The 18455-nt window shown below is 34.9% G+C and overlaps 1 protein-coding gene across 4 annotated transcripts; it reads left to right on the top strand.

Moving 5' to 3' along the window:
* Positions 1–1538: 1538 nt before the first annotated feature.
* On the top strand, positions 1539–18121 carry LOC128245458 (uncharacterized protein CXorf38 homolog). Of its 4 annotated transcripts, XM_052963622.1 has the most exons (5): positions 1539–1650; positions 7233–7800; positions 7966–8124; positions 8810–9023; positions 9158–12097. In XM_052963622.1, the coding sequence occupies exons 2-5, from the start codon at positions 7252–7254 to the stop codon at positions 11851–11853; spliced, it is 3618 nt and encodes a 1205-aa protein (XP_052819582.1). In that variant the 5' UTR covers positions 1539–1650; positions 7233–7251; the 3' UTR covers positions 11854–12097. The 4 variants fall into 4 exon arrangements, with proteins under 4 accessions (XP_052819582.1, XP_052819585.1, XP_052819586.1 ...); XM_052963625.1 differs by lacking the exons at positions 8810–9023; positions 9158–12097 and adding an exon at positions 18081–18121; XM_052963626.1 differs by lacking the exon at positions 8810–9023 and having other exon boundaries at positions 9158–9295.
* The last annotated feature ends 334 nt before the right edge of the window (positions 18122–18455 follow it).

Genomic DNA, 18455 nt, shown 5'->3' with positions numbered 1-18455 from the left:
CATTTACGGATTTTTTTACGATATTTGATATGACAAATCCATCACGTGGAAGAATCCCGTATAACACGTTTATTATTTAAGACACTGTGTTTTACTGCAACTGACTTTTAGTAGTGGGTGACCTTTCACCAATCATTAATTGTACTGCGTTAAATTCAGCCAATATGACCATAAGGTGACGATGTTATTCAATTAATTATTTTTGATTCTCCTTTTTAGCACTAACAATCCATTGTAAAACGTTGATGCCTTAAATCCCATTTGACATCGGAAATTCCACGGACATGTGTTGATCCGTCCGCCATCTTGTATAAACCGTGTCATTTTGGGTCATGTCATTAACACATCATATTTTGATGATTCTACTTAAAGAGTCTACAGTATGATATCTATTTTAAAATATTTCGATAGTTCAAAGTTTTGAATTAATTCTGTTTAGCAACAATGTACTTCAGTATTCAGTTCGAAACATTTACGGATTTATTTTTCATGTCAGCTGATCATTCGGTGCTCTTCGGCCATTTTTTTTCGATAAAATCGCCGAGGAGTTCCAAATGCAGTTTGGTATTAAGGCAGTGGAACTATTTCCATGTAGAGGTCGATATTGGAGAAATGATTTATCAATATAAAAATTTGATTAGAGTACCAATTGTCAATAAATTATACATGACCTACTTCTCTCACTATTCGCCCAGATATTTTAGAAAAAAAACAACAACTATGTAACAGCCAATTAAAATCAGCTGTTTATTCAAAACAATGATACGTACTATTTACTGCCATTGATTTTGGCGTGCTTTGGCTGGTAGTTGGATCGGCTGATGTGCCTACTTAGGACGAGCCCTGAGGGGCACCGTCCAATGACGTTGAAAGTGCGCACTGTCAATGATACATGCCCGTCAGTCTGACAAAAAGGCGAGAATATATGTTACGTCATACGACGATTCAATTTTCTAATTGTCCCAAATGACGATGTTGTGCGTTGTCGTAACATATATTCCCGCCTTAAGTCGGGCCAAACGTCTTTTCAATCGTTTTCGCAGAAAGATCAATTGGTTTTGGTTCATATCTAAACCGATCTTATTAATTCTTTGTCAGAATTTACGTCTCAAAAAGTCTAGTTCAAAGCTTTGGACAAAAGTGTGCCTTTTTGCCACATCATAAAGTCCTGTTTATGTGTTGAAAATCACCGCATAAACGTGGTCGATTTCGTTTATGCGGCGATGCTGTTATCCGGCGTTACAAAGCGCTCTCTAGTAAACGACAAAGCCAGACCTATCGACCTTATTTTTCGCAAGTGGAATACTAACAAATAATTTATTTCAGGGCCTAAACTAATAATTCACAGTCGAATCAGATATGCCCAGCGTTACAGTAAATATGGGAACAAATTCATAAATGATGAGTCCTGGCTAAGAATCTACATTGATATGCTAAAACATTAAACATTAAATTGCATGTCCTTCAATTTACTTCACATTTAGCCTCATGATTGAAAATGTATCCTTTCGCTCTGGTGAGCGCCACCCAAATCACGTGTCCGATTACGCACTTCCGCCCTGCCTATCATCCTACCTGCAATGGCGTTTGGAACAATATAATTGTGATATTTTGAAGAGGAAGTAAGGTTATTGATAAAAGCTATAACTAGTAAGTGTTAATTTTTGTTTAAATTAAACCGTCCATCGTTCATCACAAAAAATGGTATTAAAATTGATTGTTTCTAAGTAAACAAGATATTGATACTAGCAATTATATTATTTTTCCTGGCTTTTTTTTCATTTTACACCAATAAGAAAAGTGTGGCACAACCCAAGAGGTTTATTTGTACGGCAATTTGATACATATATTTGCCCTAGAATTGCACAAAAGGTCCCATAAAAACTGCTAAATTTGTTGGCATGGTCCTTATAAGTATCAACTCAAATATTCATGTTTACGATTATGAAGGCCAAACGTTACCACCAATATCTATTGGTGTTATAACTGATTTGAGCCCTCATATTCCATTGTCCTTAATATGCACCTCAATGATTTCATGTTGTACATGAATATGAGAGAATAAAAGTATTGACTTGACATGATAAAGCGCTAGCGCAATGAAATCAAAACATGTATACATTAATGTAATGCGAATTCAAATTCATTCTAACCGTGCTGGTTAAACAATTAAAAACCCGTCCATGAAAGCATGACATTGGGATTAATTGGTATGTGAGATGGCAGGGATATTTGCATAAATCAAGTAATGCAATATTCCCGTGACATACAGGTAACAATTGAAGCTAAATGTGATAGTCGCTTGCGATATTTTACTTTAAATTTGTCATTGTAGACTCGCTGTTATCGCGTAAATCATATTCCTTTTGGTATGGTACATTTAAATCTAAATTGTGTAATTTACAGAATTATACCCGAATACAAACAGAAGTCTACATGTATTCATACCCGTGTTTAGTAACCCCTCTTGGTTACGTATATGTTTTTGTTTAAGCCTTTTTACGGCATTGTGTTTTATTTTGTATCGTTAGATGTAACCATACTGATTACAATATGGCTAGCACATTTCAATAGCTCAAATTGGCAAGTATTGATATTTGAATATTTGAATATTTGAATTTTATATTTGCATTAAGGCTTTCGGCTCTTATTACAACCTGAATTACACTCCTATTGCACATTGTCCTTGGATGAACATAATTTTTTATATACCTGTAATTCAACTGAACGAAATTTAATTTGTGAATAAAGGTCTCCGGCTAAGATTGCAATCTGAAAATAGTTAATCGATGATTTGAATACCTCAAACGCGCTTGTGTTCGTCTTTTCCTAAAAAGGTTCAATGGTTAAGTATTTCTCAATGGTTCAAATTGATTTAAAATAGCTGTATTTTTAAAACGAGATAAGATCTTCATACCGTTGTGCAAATTTTGTTTGCAAAAAACGTATAGAAATTAGAAATGTGTTTTAGCGGTAAATGGTTTATTGGCCTACTTTCAATATATTCAACAGGTCTTTCCTCTCGACAATAACTACCAATTTATTGTCGTCGTTATATTTATTGTCGTCGTCATGATCATCAATTCTCCAAGGATAATCAGGTGACAATGATGGTGATGAAGTTGTTGGTGTTGATGCTGGTGTTGTTAGTGTTGTTGGTGGTGATGTTTTTTGTTGTTGCTGTTGCTGTTGTTGTTGTTGTTGTTGTTGTTGTTGATAATGATCATAATGATGATGATGATGATGATGATGATGTTGTTGTTGTTGTTGTTGATGATGATGATGATGATGATGATGATGATGATGATGATGATGATGATGATGATGATGATGGTGGTGATTAGATCATGATGATGCTGATGATGATGATGATGATGATGATGCTGATGCTGATGCTGATGATGATAATGATGATGCTGATGTTGTTGTTGTTGATGATGATGATGATGATGATGATGATGATGATGATGATGATGATGATGATGATGATGATGATGATGATGATGATGTTGATGCTGATGATGATGATAATGATGATGATGATGATTGATCAAAACATCATTATACTAAATGGTGTAGTATATGATTTTCAAAGCCGAACTTATTCTTGAGCTGAATTTTTTATTTATACATGTTTTTATTTTATTTTTGAAATTTAAATCATATAAATCAATACGCAAACAATAAACTTCAACTGTAAAGGCCATGCATCGAATTCATCAAAGATAAAAATCCAAGCAACTGATGAACAAAACCAATTCAGATCCGGTTTGGAATTCGTTTTAGTAAATCATTGACTTAATCAATTGACATTTTCTTCCCCACGTGATTTTAAATCTATGACAACGCCACCTTTCTCGATCACGTGCCTGATTACGCACTTCCGCCCAGACTATCATTGCAGCTGCAATGGCGTTGGAAAATTGTAATAGTTATAAAGAACAATAGTTGTTGAAATAAGCTGTGACGTGTAAGTACTATTACTTGTTTTAAATTGTAGTGTCTTAAGTCTTTTGAGTAAACTAACTGTTAGAATACCATTGTCGTATCCTGATAGAAGTAAATTGTAACGTACTAGCGCAAATAAGGGTGGATGTGAAAATGCAACATATATTTTCGCACTTATCGTTATTGTCGAAAGTACACTTTCTTATTCATCAGGGGTTTGATAATGATAAATCTACGCAAAGAATCATTACTCTGGTGAACAAGAATGAAAGGACAAGGACGAGCCACGCGTGAATTAAAGAAGACATAAAGTTCACCTTATTAAATCTCGTTCGATTTTTCAATCCGTTTATAATTGGTCGTTATGAAAAAATATATATGACATAAATCACCTAATTTGAAATAAATAGTTAGAGTGAAAATGATGGACTAGGCTTAACTTGAATATACTCGTTAAAATCTTAATACGAGTTTTTGTATGTAAGATTATGCATAAAAAAGGGAGAAAGTTAAGCACGAGACTTGTAACTAGTAATTTGAAAAGTCCTTTCACACACTTTACCTTCCGTACGATACATTAAGGGCTTCCACAGTGCAAAAGTGGATGGAGAAGGCCAATAATGATAACGCTTCAAAACATGTTTTATATCTAGTTTTGAGGAAAAATCTTTTTTATAAGTAAAACATACATCCTTTGCGACATGTTTAGAGTAATAAATAGTTTACCACATTTGACGAAAGAAGATTTTATCAGACTTTATCAAAATGCTTTTGCATTTTCTTTTGGAAGTCTGTCGACAATATACATATTTTTTTTGTGTCAAAATGCCCAAGACTACCTAATTATCAATATCAATGTCTTGACATGTTTAAAAATGTAACTATTTTCTCGATGACCTTCTTTTCAATGGCCATCTTACAATTTCTTTTTTGACCGTATTTATTTGCTTATTTCATTATTTCCTAGCACCGGAACGATGCATGAACACACATTGTATACGTAGCAACAAAAAGGTGAAATATTTTAGTGTGAAAATGATAAATAGACAAAGCTTTACCAAAAAAAAAAAAAACAACGTCCGACCTATTGACCTTAATTTTCTCAAATGAAATAATAATAAACAATTTATTATGGGGCCTAAGCTAATAATTTAAAGTCAAATCAGGTATGACCAGCGTTGTTGTAAATATGGGAACATTAAATACAAAAAAATGACCAGTCTTGGTAAAGAACCTACATCGATATGCTAAACACAATCTCAATTTAATACATGTTCTTCAATTTCTTTCACAAATAACCTCATGATCTTAACTGTATCCTATTATAATGCGCCATGGTGAGCGCCACTCACGTATACGATTATGCACTTCTACCCTGCCATCCTCCTACATGCAATGACGTTTGGAACTATAAAGTTGTGATATTGTGAAGGAGAAGTAGGTGTTATTTTTTTGTTTGAAGTTAAGCCGTCCATTTATCATTAATATCAATAATTTATATTGCAATTGACTGTTTCTCAAAGTAAACAAGGTATTGATACTAGTAATGATATTTCTTTTCCTGGCTATTTTCATATTGCTCCAATAAGAAAAGGGTAGCTTTTCGTATAAATGTTGAATAAACCAAGAGGTTTATTTGAACTGCAGTTTGATCAGGAAGGGGAACGTTCGCACTAACATACATGAAAGGTCATTAAATCTGCTGAATTTGTTGGCATAGTCTTTACTGGTATAGCGCATTAGCAATGAAATCAAAATATGTAATAATGCTTGTAATTCGAATTTGACATCCTTGTGTACCCTGCTGGTTAAACAATTTAAATTCCGTCCACGAAAATATGACAGTTGGATAAACTGGTATGAGCGATAGCAGGGATATTTGTGTTTAAACTTGCAGCTTTATTTCAAAGCCGCTTGCGAAATTTCTGATACAGTGTGTCAAGGTAAACTCGCTGTTATCTACTAAAGTCCTCACGTACTCGTACGCGTGCGTAGTAACCTCTCTTCTGCTATCGGTAAGTGCATTCACTGGACCGGGTGTAGTGGGAAGTTATTTTTTATCCTTCATAACGGATATTAATTTCTAATAGATCGTTTGATTAATTGTAGTCAAATCGATTTGATTCATTGCGGATGATTTTCGTAGATATTTTGTTTATGCAATTTTTACAGCATGGTGTTATATTTTGTATCGTAATGAGTAACAATATTGGTTACAACGTGGTTAGAACATTTCAATAGCTCAAATTGACAAATATTTTTAAAGCATTCGACGGAAAATATTGCCTTAATTGGGATTCCAACCAACAATAGTAACACTCCTATTGCACGTCCTTGAATGAACAAATATCCATTCAACTCAACTCAACTCAACTGACTTTGATTTGTGTAGGCCCCCGGCTTAGATAACAACATGTACACAACGTCAACAATAATAATATCATTAATTGCTTTCGTGTTTGGTGTTGTGTCATTTTGCAATCGAAGTCAAAAAATGCCTAAACACTATTTCCTGACCACTAAATCAGTTAAAGAGATGCTCTATTCTTATTTCCTCGTATGGAGGCATGCATAAGAGGCATGACAGTCATTGTCAACAATATGCACATACAACCGTGTTATACAATGCAAAAAAAGTTATTTATAATCATGTATATTATGACATCTGGCCCGTTCTATATTTAATTGATGATTAGAAAACCTCAAACGTGCTAGTGTTCGTCTTATCTTAAAAAGATAGTTCAATGGTTTAACATTGCTCAGGTGTTGATTTAAAATAGTTTTAAGTTTCATAACGAGATAAAAGCCTTATAACTTTGTGCAAATTTTGTGTCATGTAATTTTTAAGAAGTATATGCAAACATATTTTCATCACTAACATTCTGAAGAATTCTGCTGCGTCCCTACCTTTCTGCTTACTGTAGGAAGATAAAACAAATCATAAAATATAATGGTCGAGTGCTGCATATAAGTATGTAACGAGTATTAAAAGATGTGTACAATTTTGATGTCTGTGAGTTAGATAATAAGGGGTGTTAATTATACTATATACCGAGGTTCAGTGTGTTCAAAATTGTGTTACTGTCTACCATTTAGGCAGAAATAATTGCTTTCAACTTCCACGACTAAAATAATGTTTGCATTGTAAGTTATATTTAGAGCCGTTGACTCGGTTACGATAAGCATGGTTTCGTTTAGACTGGGTTGAAATGTGAGTTACAGCGCAAAAGCAAAAGCATACACAATGATGGTAATAACATGTCTGAGACCTATTGTTCTTTCAGATGCAGTTCATCACACACAATGGCGAGTTACAAAGAGCTGTTTCACGAAAAGAAAAACCAAAACTGGTTAAAAGCGTCAGTTGCTGTGGACATAACGAAAAACGGGCTTATACCTTTTGTTATGAACATAGTGACATTGATGCACCAAGCTATTCGTGCAAACGTTGATAAAACCAACAAATTATCACCGGGGGCAACATGCAACTCGTGCCAAACACCAAATGTCCTGAAGTGTAGAACGAAAGGTGTTTGTGCCGGTAAAACGTGCAAGTTTCACCAACATTTACCGTTCGGAAATTGTCCTACAAATATATGTAATGACTTCAAGAAAGGTATCGAAGACCATCACAGATTCAAAGGTCCGTCTTGGAAAAACACAAATGCAAGTGACTGGTGCACAAATCCATGGGAAGTCGCAAAGTGCTTCTATCCACCAGACGGCTACTTTAATGTAAAGACAGCAGCTGATACAGATATAAATGGCATCATTAGTCTCATCATCAATTGCACATTCTTTGACAATTATTTGACAGACGATCTCACTAAAAAAACAAATGTCTGCACGCAGGTAAATATTCAGTAACATGCACAAATCAGATATAAGAGGCCTTTGATAACGTTTGTGATAAATCATGATTCTTTCTTATAGTACTAGTAAATTGTTCCGAACACAACTGTCTTTGTATAAGTATGTGCACGTTATCAGGTTAAGATAGAGTTTAGTTCTTTACAGGTGCGAGAAGTCGGGAAAGGACTTCGCCATTCACCAAGTCTGATGTTAACTGATGATGAATTATCAAATTGTATAAATGCACTGAAACGTCTTCTGCAAGACAACAAGTACTTAGCGTCTGACCAAAAAGCAAAGGATGCCCTCGTAAAACTGACACTGGTAATTTGGGTTTAAGACTTTGTTAACTGCGCTTCACTATGTGACCAAGGTTTTGACTCCACATGATCTGTGGCTCATAACAAATTGAAAACAATGTTTTTAATAACAATAACCATAACTTTGTGTTAAACTTCATTGCAGTTTAGATAACGATGGAGCGTATATATATATATATATATATATATATATATATATATATATATATATATATATATATATATATTCACTTTTTGATAAATGTTCGGTAAAGTGTGAGGTAAAGCTCCTGCAAAAACCGGTTTAAACCTCAATTAATTATTACTGAGTTTTCACCGTGCCAACGTGGTTACCCATATAGTTAATTAATATTGATGTCTTTGCTATGTTTATAGACATGCAGCTTTTTGTTCTCTTGGTTTGTTTTAGGCTACAGGGCGTGTACCTGTAATTTCCATTATTTAGTATAACTAATATTCAGATTTCGGACTTGTCAAAAATGATTATATATTAGATATTTGAAATGACGAAAAGAAAAACGCCATAGTAACTACTCTTAGTTCATAATTATTGAAAGGTATCAATTCAGTTTGTTAAAAAAACCGCTCTCTGACTATGGTTGTATTGTTGATGTATAGAATGGCTTATGGCTGTATTTTTTGGCGTTTTTGAATGGTTGAATTACTGTTTTCAATTGGAAAATGATCAGTTGAGGGTATCAACAGATGATCTTGCAAATGTTATTAGCAATGCTATATCAACAACAAGAGAAATGCTCAACACAGAAAACAATCTCCAAGAGAAAATGCAAGAGCTTAAGGCATTACAGCAGCATTTTCAAACTGTAGCAGATGAAGTAGTTCAGAGGATTGCAAAAGCTAGACAAGAGTATGACCTGGAACATTACAGTTCAAAATCAGCGGGTATTTTTATTCATTAAATTATATCTTTATATATAATGATACACTTTATATAAAAAAATATGTTCAACTATCATGTTTTAAAGATTGATATTTTTGTATTGATTATACATCTTGACATGTACATCTTTTTTCAGCTCTAAAACAAGATCTGCAAAACCATTATTTGGAAAGTTGTTCTGCACTCGACCTTGGACCGATGTTCGAGATGAAAAGTCCAAACTTGGTTGACGTGTACATTCCTCCTAAACTGAGTAAATCAACAGTTATCAAATGTCCATATAATAAAATAGTTCATTTCGAGATAACAAAATTGGATGAAGTTTTTCGAAATACGGGATACAAGGCAAAACACATTTACATCACCGCTAAAGCTGGGGTAGGGAAATCAACATTTTGCAAGTTCATTGTGCGCTTATGGTGCGCCTTTCAACGAAATGATAAAGATGCTATAAAAAGCCTGAAGTCAAGAGGAGCGGGTGCATATTTGAACAATTGCGATGAACTAAAAAACGTACAGTACGTTTTCTATGCGCGTCTTTCACAATCCAGATCAATACTTTGCGAAATGGACGAAATTGTTTTTGAACAGGTTATAAGACGGTTATCGATGTCTGAGAATTATGATAAGAAATTTCTTCAAGCAGTACTTGGCAAGGAACGATGTCTGGTGATATTTGATAGCTTGGATGAATGGTGTCACCCGGACGTGATGAATACACGTTGTTTTGCAGAAGATAAAGAGTCACCACATGAAAGAAACAGAGAGAAATGTACCGTAATGATAGCATCGAGACATTGGAAGCTCGGGTTGCCGAAAATGCATTCAAAAAAGTCAAATTTATGTGTGGAAATAGAAGAATTGGATGGCACAAACATACAATCGCTTGTTAAACAAGCCTTTACTCTCATAGTCGGCGATTCCGAGCAGACAAAACCTATTGAAGAATTATTTCGATGGATTGACCAAAAGGGTCTAGATCATTTACTTGGCAGTACCCTTGTTGTTTGGCAGTTGCTCTTTTTGTGGCATGAAGGCCACTTACTCGGCGAGTCCAAATGCCAGGTTTATTGCAATGTCTTAGAAATGATGTTTACCAAAGTCTTAAAAAAATATTCTCGTGTACAGCACTTTGCTGCTGTAGATCACCCACAACCAGACACGATAAAATGCTTACAAACTCGGACTCATTGCATGATGTTCCAAGAGTACATACGAAACCTCGGCAAAATGGCGTTTTATTCACTCTTTGATGTCGAAACATTGGATGACCAAATGGAAAGTAATCTCCCTAAAAGCCTTGGCACTAGCCACAAAGAGGAACTTGGACTGCTAGCCGGACTTCTGTCGAAAACACAAGTTCACGCTTCTTCAGTAAATCCACGATATGAGTACAGCTTTCTCCACAAAACCTACCATGAAATGTTAGCTTGCGTATACATTGCATCTGTGTCGTACAATAGTGAGGAACATGAACGCATCGTTGAGACAATAAAGAATTCAGGCCAGACATTTTCGCTCGACATGATGCAGTTTATTTGTGGAATGCATGAAACTTGGTCAAAAGAAATGTTTGAAATATATTGTGATATGCAAACAACAATGCTTTGTCGAGGATCATATATTGAACTTCCAGCTGTAAAAGTCTTTCATAAAAACTGTCTGAATATCATTAAAGAATTTGGAGCAAACAAAACCGCTACTATGAAAATGCGCAGTTTACTACTAGATTCAACATACAACTACGGTAGCAAAATTTCAACAAAAGAGTTTGGTGAGATATCGTTCATGGCTTTGAAAGTTAAAAAACACAAACAAAGAGATATGTTTGACGGTGTTCAAGATATCGTGGGGCATTGCAAAATGAAACTGAATTACCTAAGTATTAAAAACTACGATGTGGATAACGCTATACCGTGTCCAATTGCATCTAAAACCATGCAATCGTGTATAAACCTGCACACACTTATCCTTCGAAACTTAACAATCGTTGGTGAGCTAGATCTTACTGGTTGCAGCCTTTTGTCAATTCTAGATTTATCACTACCAAAAGAAGGGGAACACGTCAGATTGATTATATCACCAAAACGGTTAAGACAGTGTTCCATAAGTATTGACGATTTTGTTGTTTCTTATACTATCAACATCAAGTGCACGTGCCCGTTTAATTCAGAATTACTGGAAGGGCTTTTCCTTTGGAATGTCAAACTTGAAGATAATTTACGTCTTTTAGATTGTGAACAGTTGCAAGTATTAGCTTTAATTAACGTTAACACAAGAAATATTACTACATGTTTCGAATACGGCAAATTAATTTTTTGTTGCCTCGGAGGTTTTACTTATCCAGCTGCCATGAAGGGTGCACTGCAATCGCTACAGTATTCGCAAAATTTAAACTTTTTGAGTATATGGTATTTGAATGATAGTATTACTACAAGTCTTAACAAAACGCTTTTGTCGTTAGAAAACATTGAAGAGATTCAATTGTTTTTTTCTGAGTCCATTATTAGGGATCTACAGATACCAGTGAGTGTCAAAACATTGAGTGCCAGCGCGATTTTCATATCAGCAGACTGTTTAATAAAGTTGATAAACACTTTCAAGGCCAGTCACGCAGAAGTGGATTTCGATTTGAGCGAATGTTTTGTTTCCCCTTGTGATGAGGTAACGATCGAAAACATTGTTAGGGAAATAAAACAATGCAATCAGTGTGTTTTAAATGAGGCGTCGTTTCCATGCGAGGACGAGATGGAGGAGGAAAGTGTATTTGGTTTCAAAATGAACGTGAGGAAACTAGATTTTAAAATCACGAGAGGAAGACAAGACGAATGACATTGATTTTTTACGATTTGTTCACACAAAGACTCAGTAGCTTTATCACAAAAGTAACGAACATATATCATAACGTTAACGGAAAGTTTACTTGGAACTTTCATAAATGTATTCTGAGATAATGTGATAAGAGTACAGTTTAAGGAAACGTTCTCCAAAATGGTTTAATAAACAAAGGCCTGTTGTTAATATGTATCTACAATTATGTATAATACAGTTATAGTGTAATAAACAGATAAAAATGCTTTGACTTTAAACGAGAAACTAACATGGGATAATAAAGCCAATTTTTAAAAACTAGGTTTCTCCTACCGACCACCAAAATTAAAGACGGATTACCATTTTGAGTTGTTTAGGCAAATTATAAATGTCTATCCTTAATGAACGCATCGGAAAACTGTCCTATGATAATATTTTATTAATCAAGAACAATTTTATATAAACACTTCAGAAAAGCCGAATTTCGCGTAAAGTATTCAACCTGCGACTAAGAGCCCAGTAGCAATATTATTCTGTATGGCCCAGTCGACAAGTGCATATGTATTGCAAACTGCGTCTTCACACAAGGTTGAGGTTTTTTTAACAAACAAGTCCGATGATTTCATCGCCAGTCGGGCAATCTTAAAGGAAAATTCATGGGCGACCGGGCTACCGTTAATGTAGCACAATGCAATCTCAATACTTTTCATAACACCCCCTTTTTTCACAAACCTGTTTAGACGTTGAGGGATAAGCAGATGATTCGCCGAACAGAATTTGACATAATAGGGGGCATAACGTAGGGGTGTAAGCTATTTTTGGGGGAGGGGGGGGTTACAATTTCTAGTCTGAAATGGTGATTTTCCTTATTACTTCTTCTACAATATTAAAATAGAAAAGTTACTTCCCCCCCACCCCCATGGCATACTGACATAGGAGCCGCTAGTGGGGATTAGAAGAATACCGTTTTGAACGTTCTTACTAACGTCGTAACGAGTTGTCCTGCTTCTTAACTCTCCGTATTCAACAAGCCACCAAAAAATGTAAATGAATAAAATATATGACTTACCAATGGGTGTTTGATAAAACACAAAAGGTGGTTATTGATTTTTTAATGTTTCACGCAAAGCTTGTTCGCTGAAGACAAAGGATAATGGCGATAGAGATTTCATTGGTTCGTTAACGTCACGTGGTATCCATCAAGCCAGGCGAAGTCTGGCAGTGAGACCTCGACGCACAAAAACGCTTGTCGGCACAACGAAACGGTAAAATTGCCAAACCAATAATGAAATGGCCTAGCAAGCTACATAAATACTTTTATGTACAACGCCAAGCCTGGTATAGTACATAAAATAATTCGTCTGACACATTCGAAATTTCCAGCAGACAGTATTGATTACTGTATTTGTATGTTAAACCGGTTTAAAGCTGCACTCTCACAGATTTACTGTTTTTGGCAATTTTTTATTTTTTTGTCTTTGAATGAGCCAATTTTTGCGTAAATATCTGCAAACTAGTGATTTAACACTGCTGACAAAAGATCAGATCGCAGATGTTCATATTTCCGTCAAAAATTGATGTTTTATGGCAAAACGTGTTACGTACGGTTGAAGAAAAATGCATAAAACATCAATTATTTAACTAAACTATGCAAATCTGCGATCTGATTTTTGTCAGCAGTCTTATATCACTGGTTTCCATGCATTTATATAAATATTGGCTCCCTCAAAGACAAAAAAATAATTAGTTGTCAAAGCGTTCAATCTGTGAGAGTGCAGCTTTAAAGTCACATTGAAGTATTAATAATTAAACAATTTGACGCAATATTAGCATTTTAACGTTACAACTCATTACACATAATTTTTCGTTTAAGCAGTATATGGCAAAAAAGTTCATAAAAAACACACACCAAAATCATACCTTAATGAACCCTTCTTACCAAACAAAAGGCCAGTACTCGAATGCATCGTTATTGAAAGGTACTTGAGTTTGCAAAATCCGGGATTGGAAACACAATTGGGAGGGCGTTTTATATAAAAAATATTGCAATTAGCTTTTTGTATGATAAAGTGTGCAAACATATTGCAATCTAAGGAACGTAACTCTTTTAAAAAATTCAAACCATATTTTGGATAATAACGGAAATAATTGTTAAAGCATATTGGGAATTTTGTTTGGGGAAGATACGGGAAGCGACTGTGAAAGGTTTTTTGAAATGGCCTTATTTAAACTAAGGGAAGTAATTGTATTAAAATTTAATATTGCTTATGGCGTTTTCTTGACTAAGAGAAGTAAATCTATTATAATGTTGCAGATAGCGTTTCGTAACATGAGGGAAGTAACTGTAAAAATATTTCAAATGGCGCATTTAAACTGCTAGAAGTTACTATTAAAATATTGAAAATGGCGGAAATAAGGAAAGCTATTGAAGTCACTGTGATGGAGCAAGAATTGTGACGTCAACACAAATGTGTACGGCCACGGCGATCTTGACACAACAAAAGGTTTGTTTGTGTATATTTTCTTTACTAAATTGAATCAAATTAAAACAATACCTAGCCCATGGTACGTCACATGATTTCCGCTTTCATGTGGTAAACTGTCTCTTATTCTTGATGTTGTAGTTTTTGAGAACATTCAAAAACAATTTTTGAATCGGCGATGCAGACGACCACACATTTTGTTTATCTTGCAAAAATACAATGATAAATCGGCTAATATCAACTGTTTCTTTACAAAAAGATATATAAACAATAAATATATATCATTTACAATACATTTTCAAGGCGAAATGATGTTTTTGAAAGAAATCGTACAACATTAAATTATACGAACGACCACACTCGAAAATTTTAGGCGAACGACCACACATTTTTATCTAATTTTGATAAGAGTGCGAATAAAGCTTCAAATACTTTATTTGTTAAAGTGTATGGTATATCTTTTAGATGAAGAGTCGACAACCTCAGGTCTGCAGATATTGTGGCAAGGTCCTTTCGAACATTTCAACACTGCGGCAGCACGAAACAACACATATATTATTAGAAAAAATATTGTATTTTCTAACAATATTTTGTTTTTGAAAAGTAATCGCCGTATGTACATAACCAGGAAGGCATTTTCAGAACTGTTTTAGTTAATTCTTGCTTTTGTTTGAGGCGATGGGTTTTTAGCTCGTCTATTCGAAGACTAACGAGAGCTATCCTACTCACCCTAGCGTCAAACTTTGGTTAAGGTTTTGCATGTTAGCACCTTTAAGTCATTATCTTAGCAAATACATTTATTGCATTGAAACTTCAGACAGGCGTTTCCAACTATCCAACAGACTTTATTAATCAAGTAAGATAGCTCCATTTTGCATAAAATGTAAATTATGGCCCTTTATTATTCGACTAAAAGATTCTGGTTAAGGTTTTGCATATATACCAAAACTTTGCAATCTAGACTTAAAAGCGAAGGAACAGTTGAGCGCGCTGTCTCTGTGACAGCTCTTATTATAAAAGATCATTGCACTGTGATTAATTTCACTTTTTTGATTTTTTTTCAGAACTTTATTAGTAAATGCTTGTATTATTTTGAGTCGATAGGTTAGCATAAAAGATTACTGTAAGTGATTCATTTCACTTTTTATAAGTTTTACATGTAAACAACCTGATCAGTATTACATGCTATATCAATCTTATAAATGCGATTGTTTCACAAACAAATGCGGACATTTTTGTTTCATATTGATGTGATTTATACTCTGTGTTTACTGTGATCCGTTTGTATTTTTAAAATAAAGACAATAAACGTCATCAAATATCAGTTTTATTTGATTAATCTTCACTATTATTGCCATAAAATAACACTGATTATTGCCATATAAGTGGCATTCCAATAACGAATAAAGGCACAACACATATTTTATCAGAAACAATTTGTAATTAAGTAATAACTACACATGTCATTCGCCGGCTATAAATGAACTGCCCAGTAGCATTAGAAGTTCCATATGATCATATCGATAGTCAACATTGAATGTTTAGGAATCCCATTTAGGATGTAACTTACGTTTTTCAATCATTTCTCCTCGCCTTTTCCCTTCTGACACCCAGTGCCCATTTTTGTAATGAATTTCGATCCAAACATACTGTACCACTCTTCTTCCTTTTCGTCGAACGTATATCGAACATACGGTCTCTGAAATTTTGTGGATGAGATAAATTGAATGTATGATTTCTTCATCTTACAATACAAAAATTGGTGTTTTAACAAGTTTAAAGATTGACATACTTAGAGATATAGGTGTCATGGGATTTGGGTGGGTTTTAGCCCTATTAAATGTACGTTAGATCTTCTTTTCATTCTAGACACATCCTAAAGTGACTTCTATCAGCATCTTACTTGACAATAATCTCCTTTACAATGGTCGAATGCCTCGAAACGCATGCCACACGATCTCGGTCACATTCTGGTGTTGACATGTCGGATTTGTCGAGAAGATGATACACGTGTGTGCGTCCTGTGCGGATACAAATGTCCTGCGAATAGAAAAAAAAAACATTGAGATCACGAAGGCTTTATTCGCACCCCCTTCAAATTTAATTTAAAAAGTGTGGTCGTTCACCTAAAATTCTCGAGTGTGGTCGTTCGCATAATTTGATATTTTGATATTGCCTTTAAAAACATCAATACCCCTTGCAAAGGTACTCTAAATGGTATAATGGTATCTTTAATACGTGTTTTTCGTAAAGAACCAGGTGAAACTAGCCGTTTTATCATTGTTTTTGCAAGATATACAAAATGTGTGGTCGTCTGCATCCTCGATTCCAATTTTGTTATTGAATGTTCTCAAAAACTACGACACCGAGAATATCAGACAGTATATCACATGCAATCGGAAATTATGTGCCGTACCATGGGCTAGGTCTTGTTTTAATTCGATTCAAAATAAAAAAAGAAAACGTCAAAAACATACGTTTTGTTTTCTCAATTTCTCCGTGGTCGTTCGCATTTGTGGTCACGTGATTGTTTTTGCTCCCTCACAGTGGAAGTACACAATCTATAAAAAATGGTCCTTCTCATCAATAGGCATATCGTTCGATCGAGTGTTTTTATTACTTTTACATTGTGGGTAATTTGAAATACTAAACATAGATTAAGTTTGTTTGCAAGCGCAAGGTAAAATATGAACTTGATTTCTGACAGTTTTCATATTATTCAATTGAAGTGATTATTGTCGAAAGAACGTTGGAAAGATGACGCCAATATGTATGGCTAGTCTATGCTAGACAACTTCCATACAGGATTGTACATCTAAACCAAAGCAGCACAATAATCAAACTAATACGAACAAGTACTAAAGCCTTCTTCCTTAGCGATATTGAGTGGAGCTAACTTCACCTCTGCTTTAGCAAAACATACGCCGCATTTGTCTTTCTTCCATTTCATGAGGCATTACTTACAAACAGTTTACAAATAGTTATTGCTGTCATTGCATAAGCCATATATATCCATATACAAACAAGTATTAAACAACATAACATTTGTTTTGGCACACATGGTAGACTGACTCTTTATAAAAAAGATAACGTCAGTGGTTTCCTGTGCGCCAGCATGATCACCATCTTCTCAACACGAATGTGCGATAATGATAACGCGACAGTACGATACTTATAACGCGACAGTACAATACTAATAACGCGACAGTATGATACTTATAACACGGCAATACGATTATGATAACGCTGCAATACGATAATGATAACCAGACAGTACGATGATGATAACGCGACAATACGATACTTATAACGCGGCAATACCATAATGATAACGCGGGAGTACAATGATGATAACGCGAGAGTACAATACTGATAACGTGACAGTACAATGATGATAACGCGGGAGTACAATGATGATAACGCGACAGTACAATACTGATAACGCGACAGTACAATACTGATAACTTGACAGGACGATACTGATAACATGACAGTACGATCATGGGTCAGAAACAAATATACAGAAATTTGCTAAAACTATTTCATCACAATGCAGAAATCTTTAAAATTCAGTTGGTTGACATATGAAGGTCAAAATCTAGTTGAACTAATCTGATGGCAGTGATCTGCTCCTAGGAAATACTGATATATATTATTTATTTTTGCAAATGGCCAATATCCCCACTCTGACTCACATCAAACACTTAAAAACCAAAATAGTTTAGAAAATAAACTTATTTTCTCAAAACATTACAATTTCTTCAGGGCCGAGTCGATCTGTGATGAAACCATTGGCGAAGGGAAAATGTATGAGCTTCCTGGTGATGTCAATTGTCCGGTGGCTTCGTTTGAAAAGTATCTCAGCAAACTGCATCCACAAATTGATTGGTTATGGCAGCTACCACTTGATAGCTTCGAATTTGATGGACCAATTTGGTACTGTATGGCTCCCTTATGAAAGGGAAAACTAGCTGGAATGATGGGCGATATTTCAAACTTGGCACATTTGTCTAAACGGTACACAAACCATTGTATTCGTGCTACATCAATATCCAAACTTGATAGGAATGGGATCGAGACTCGACACCTGGTACGAGTGTCTGGGCACAAATCGGAAATGTCTATCCGTAGCTACTCGAG

The sequence above is a fragment of the Mya arenaria genome, chromosome 9, assembly GCF_026914265.1.
Source record: "Mya arenaria isolate MELC-2E11 chromosome 9, ASM2691426v1".
In the NCBI taxonomy this organism is placed as follows: domain Eukaryota; kingdom Metazoa; phylum Mollusca; class Bivalvia; order Myida; family Myidae; genus Mya; species Mya arenaria.
This window is presented reverse-complemented; position numbering and strand designations above follow the sequence as displayed.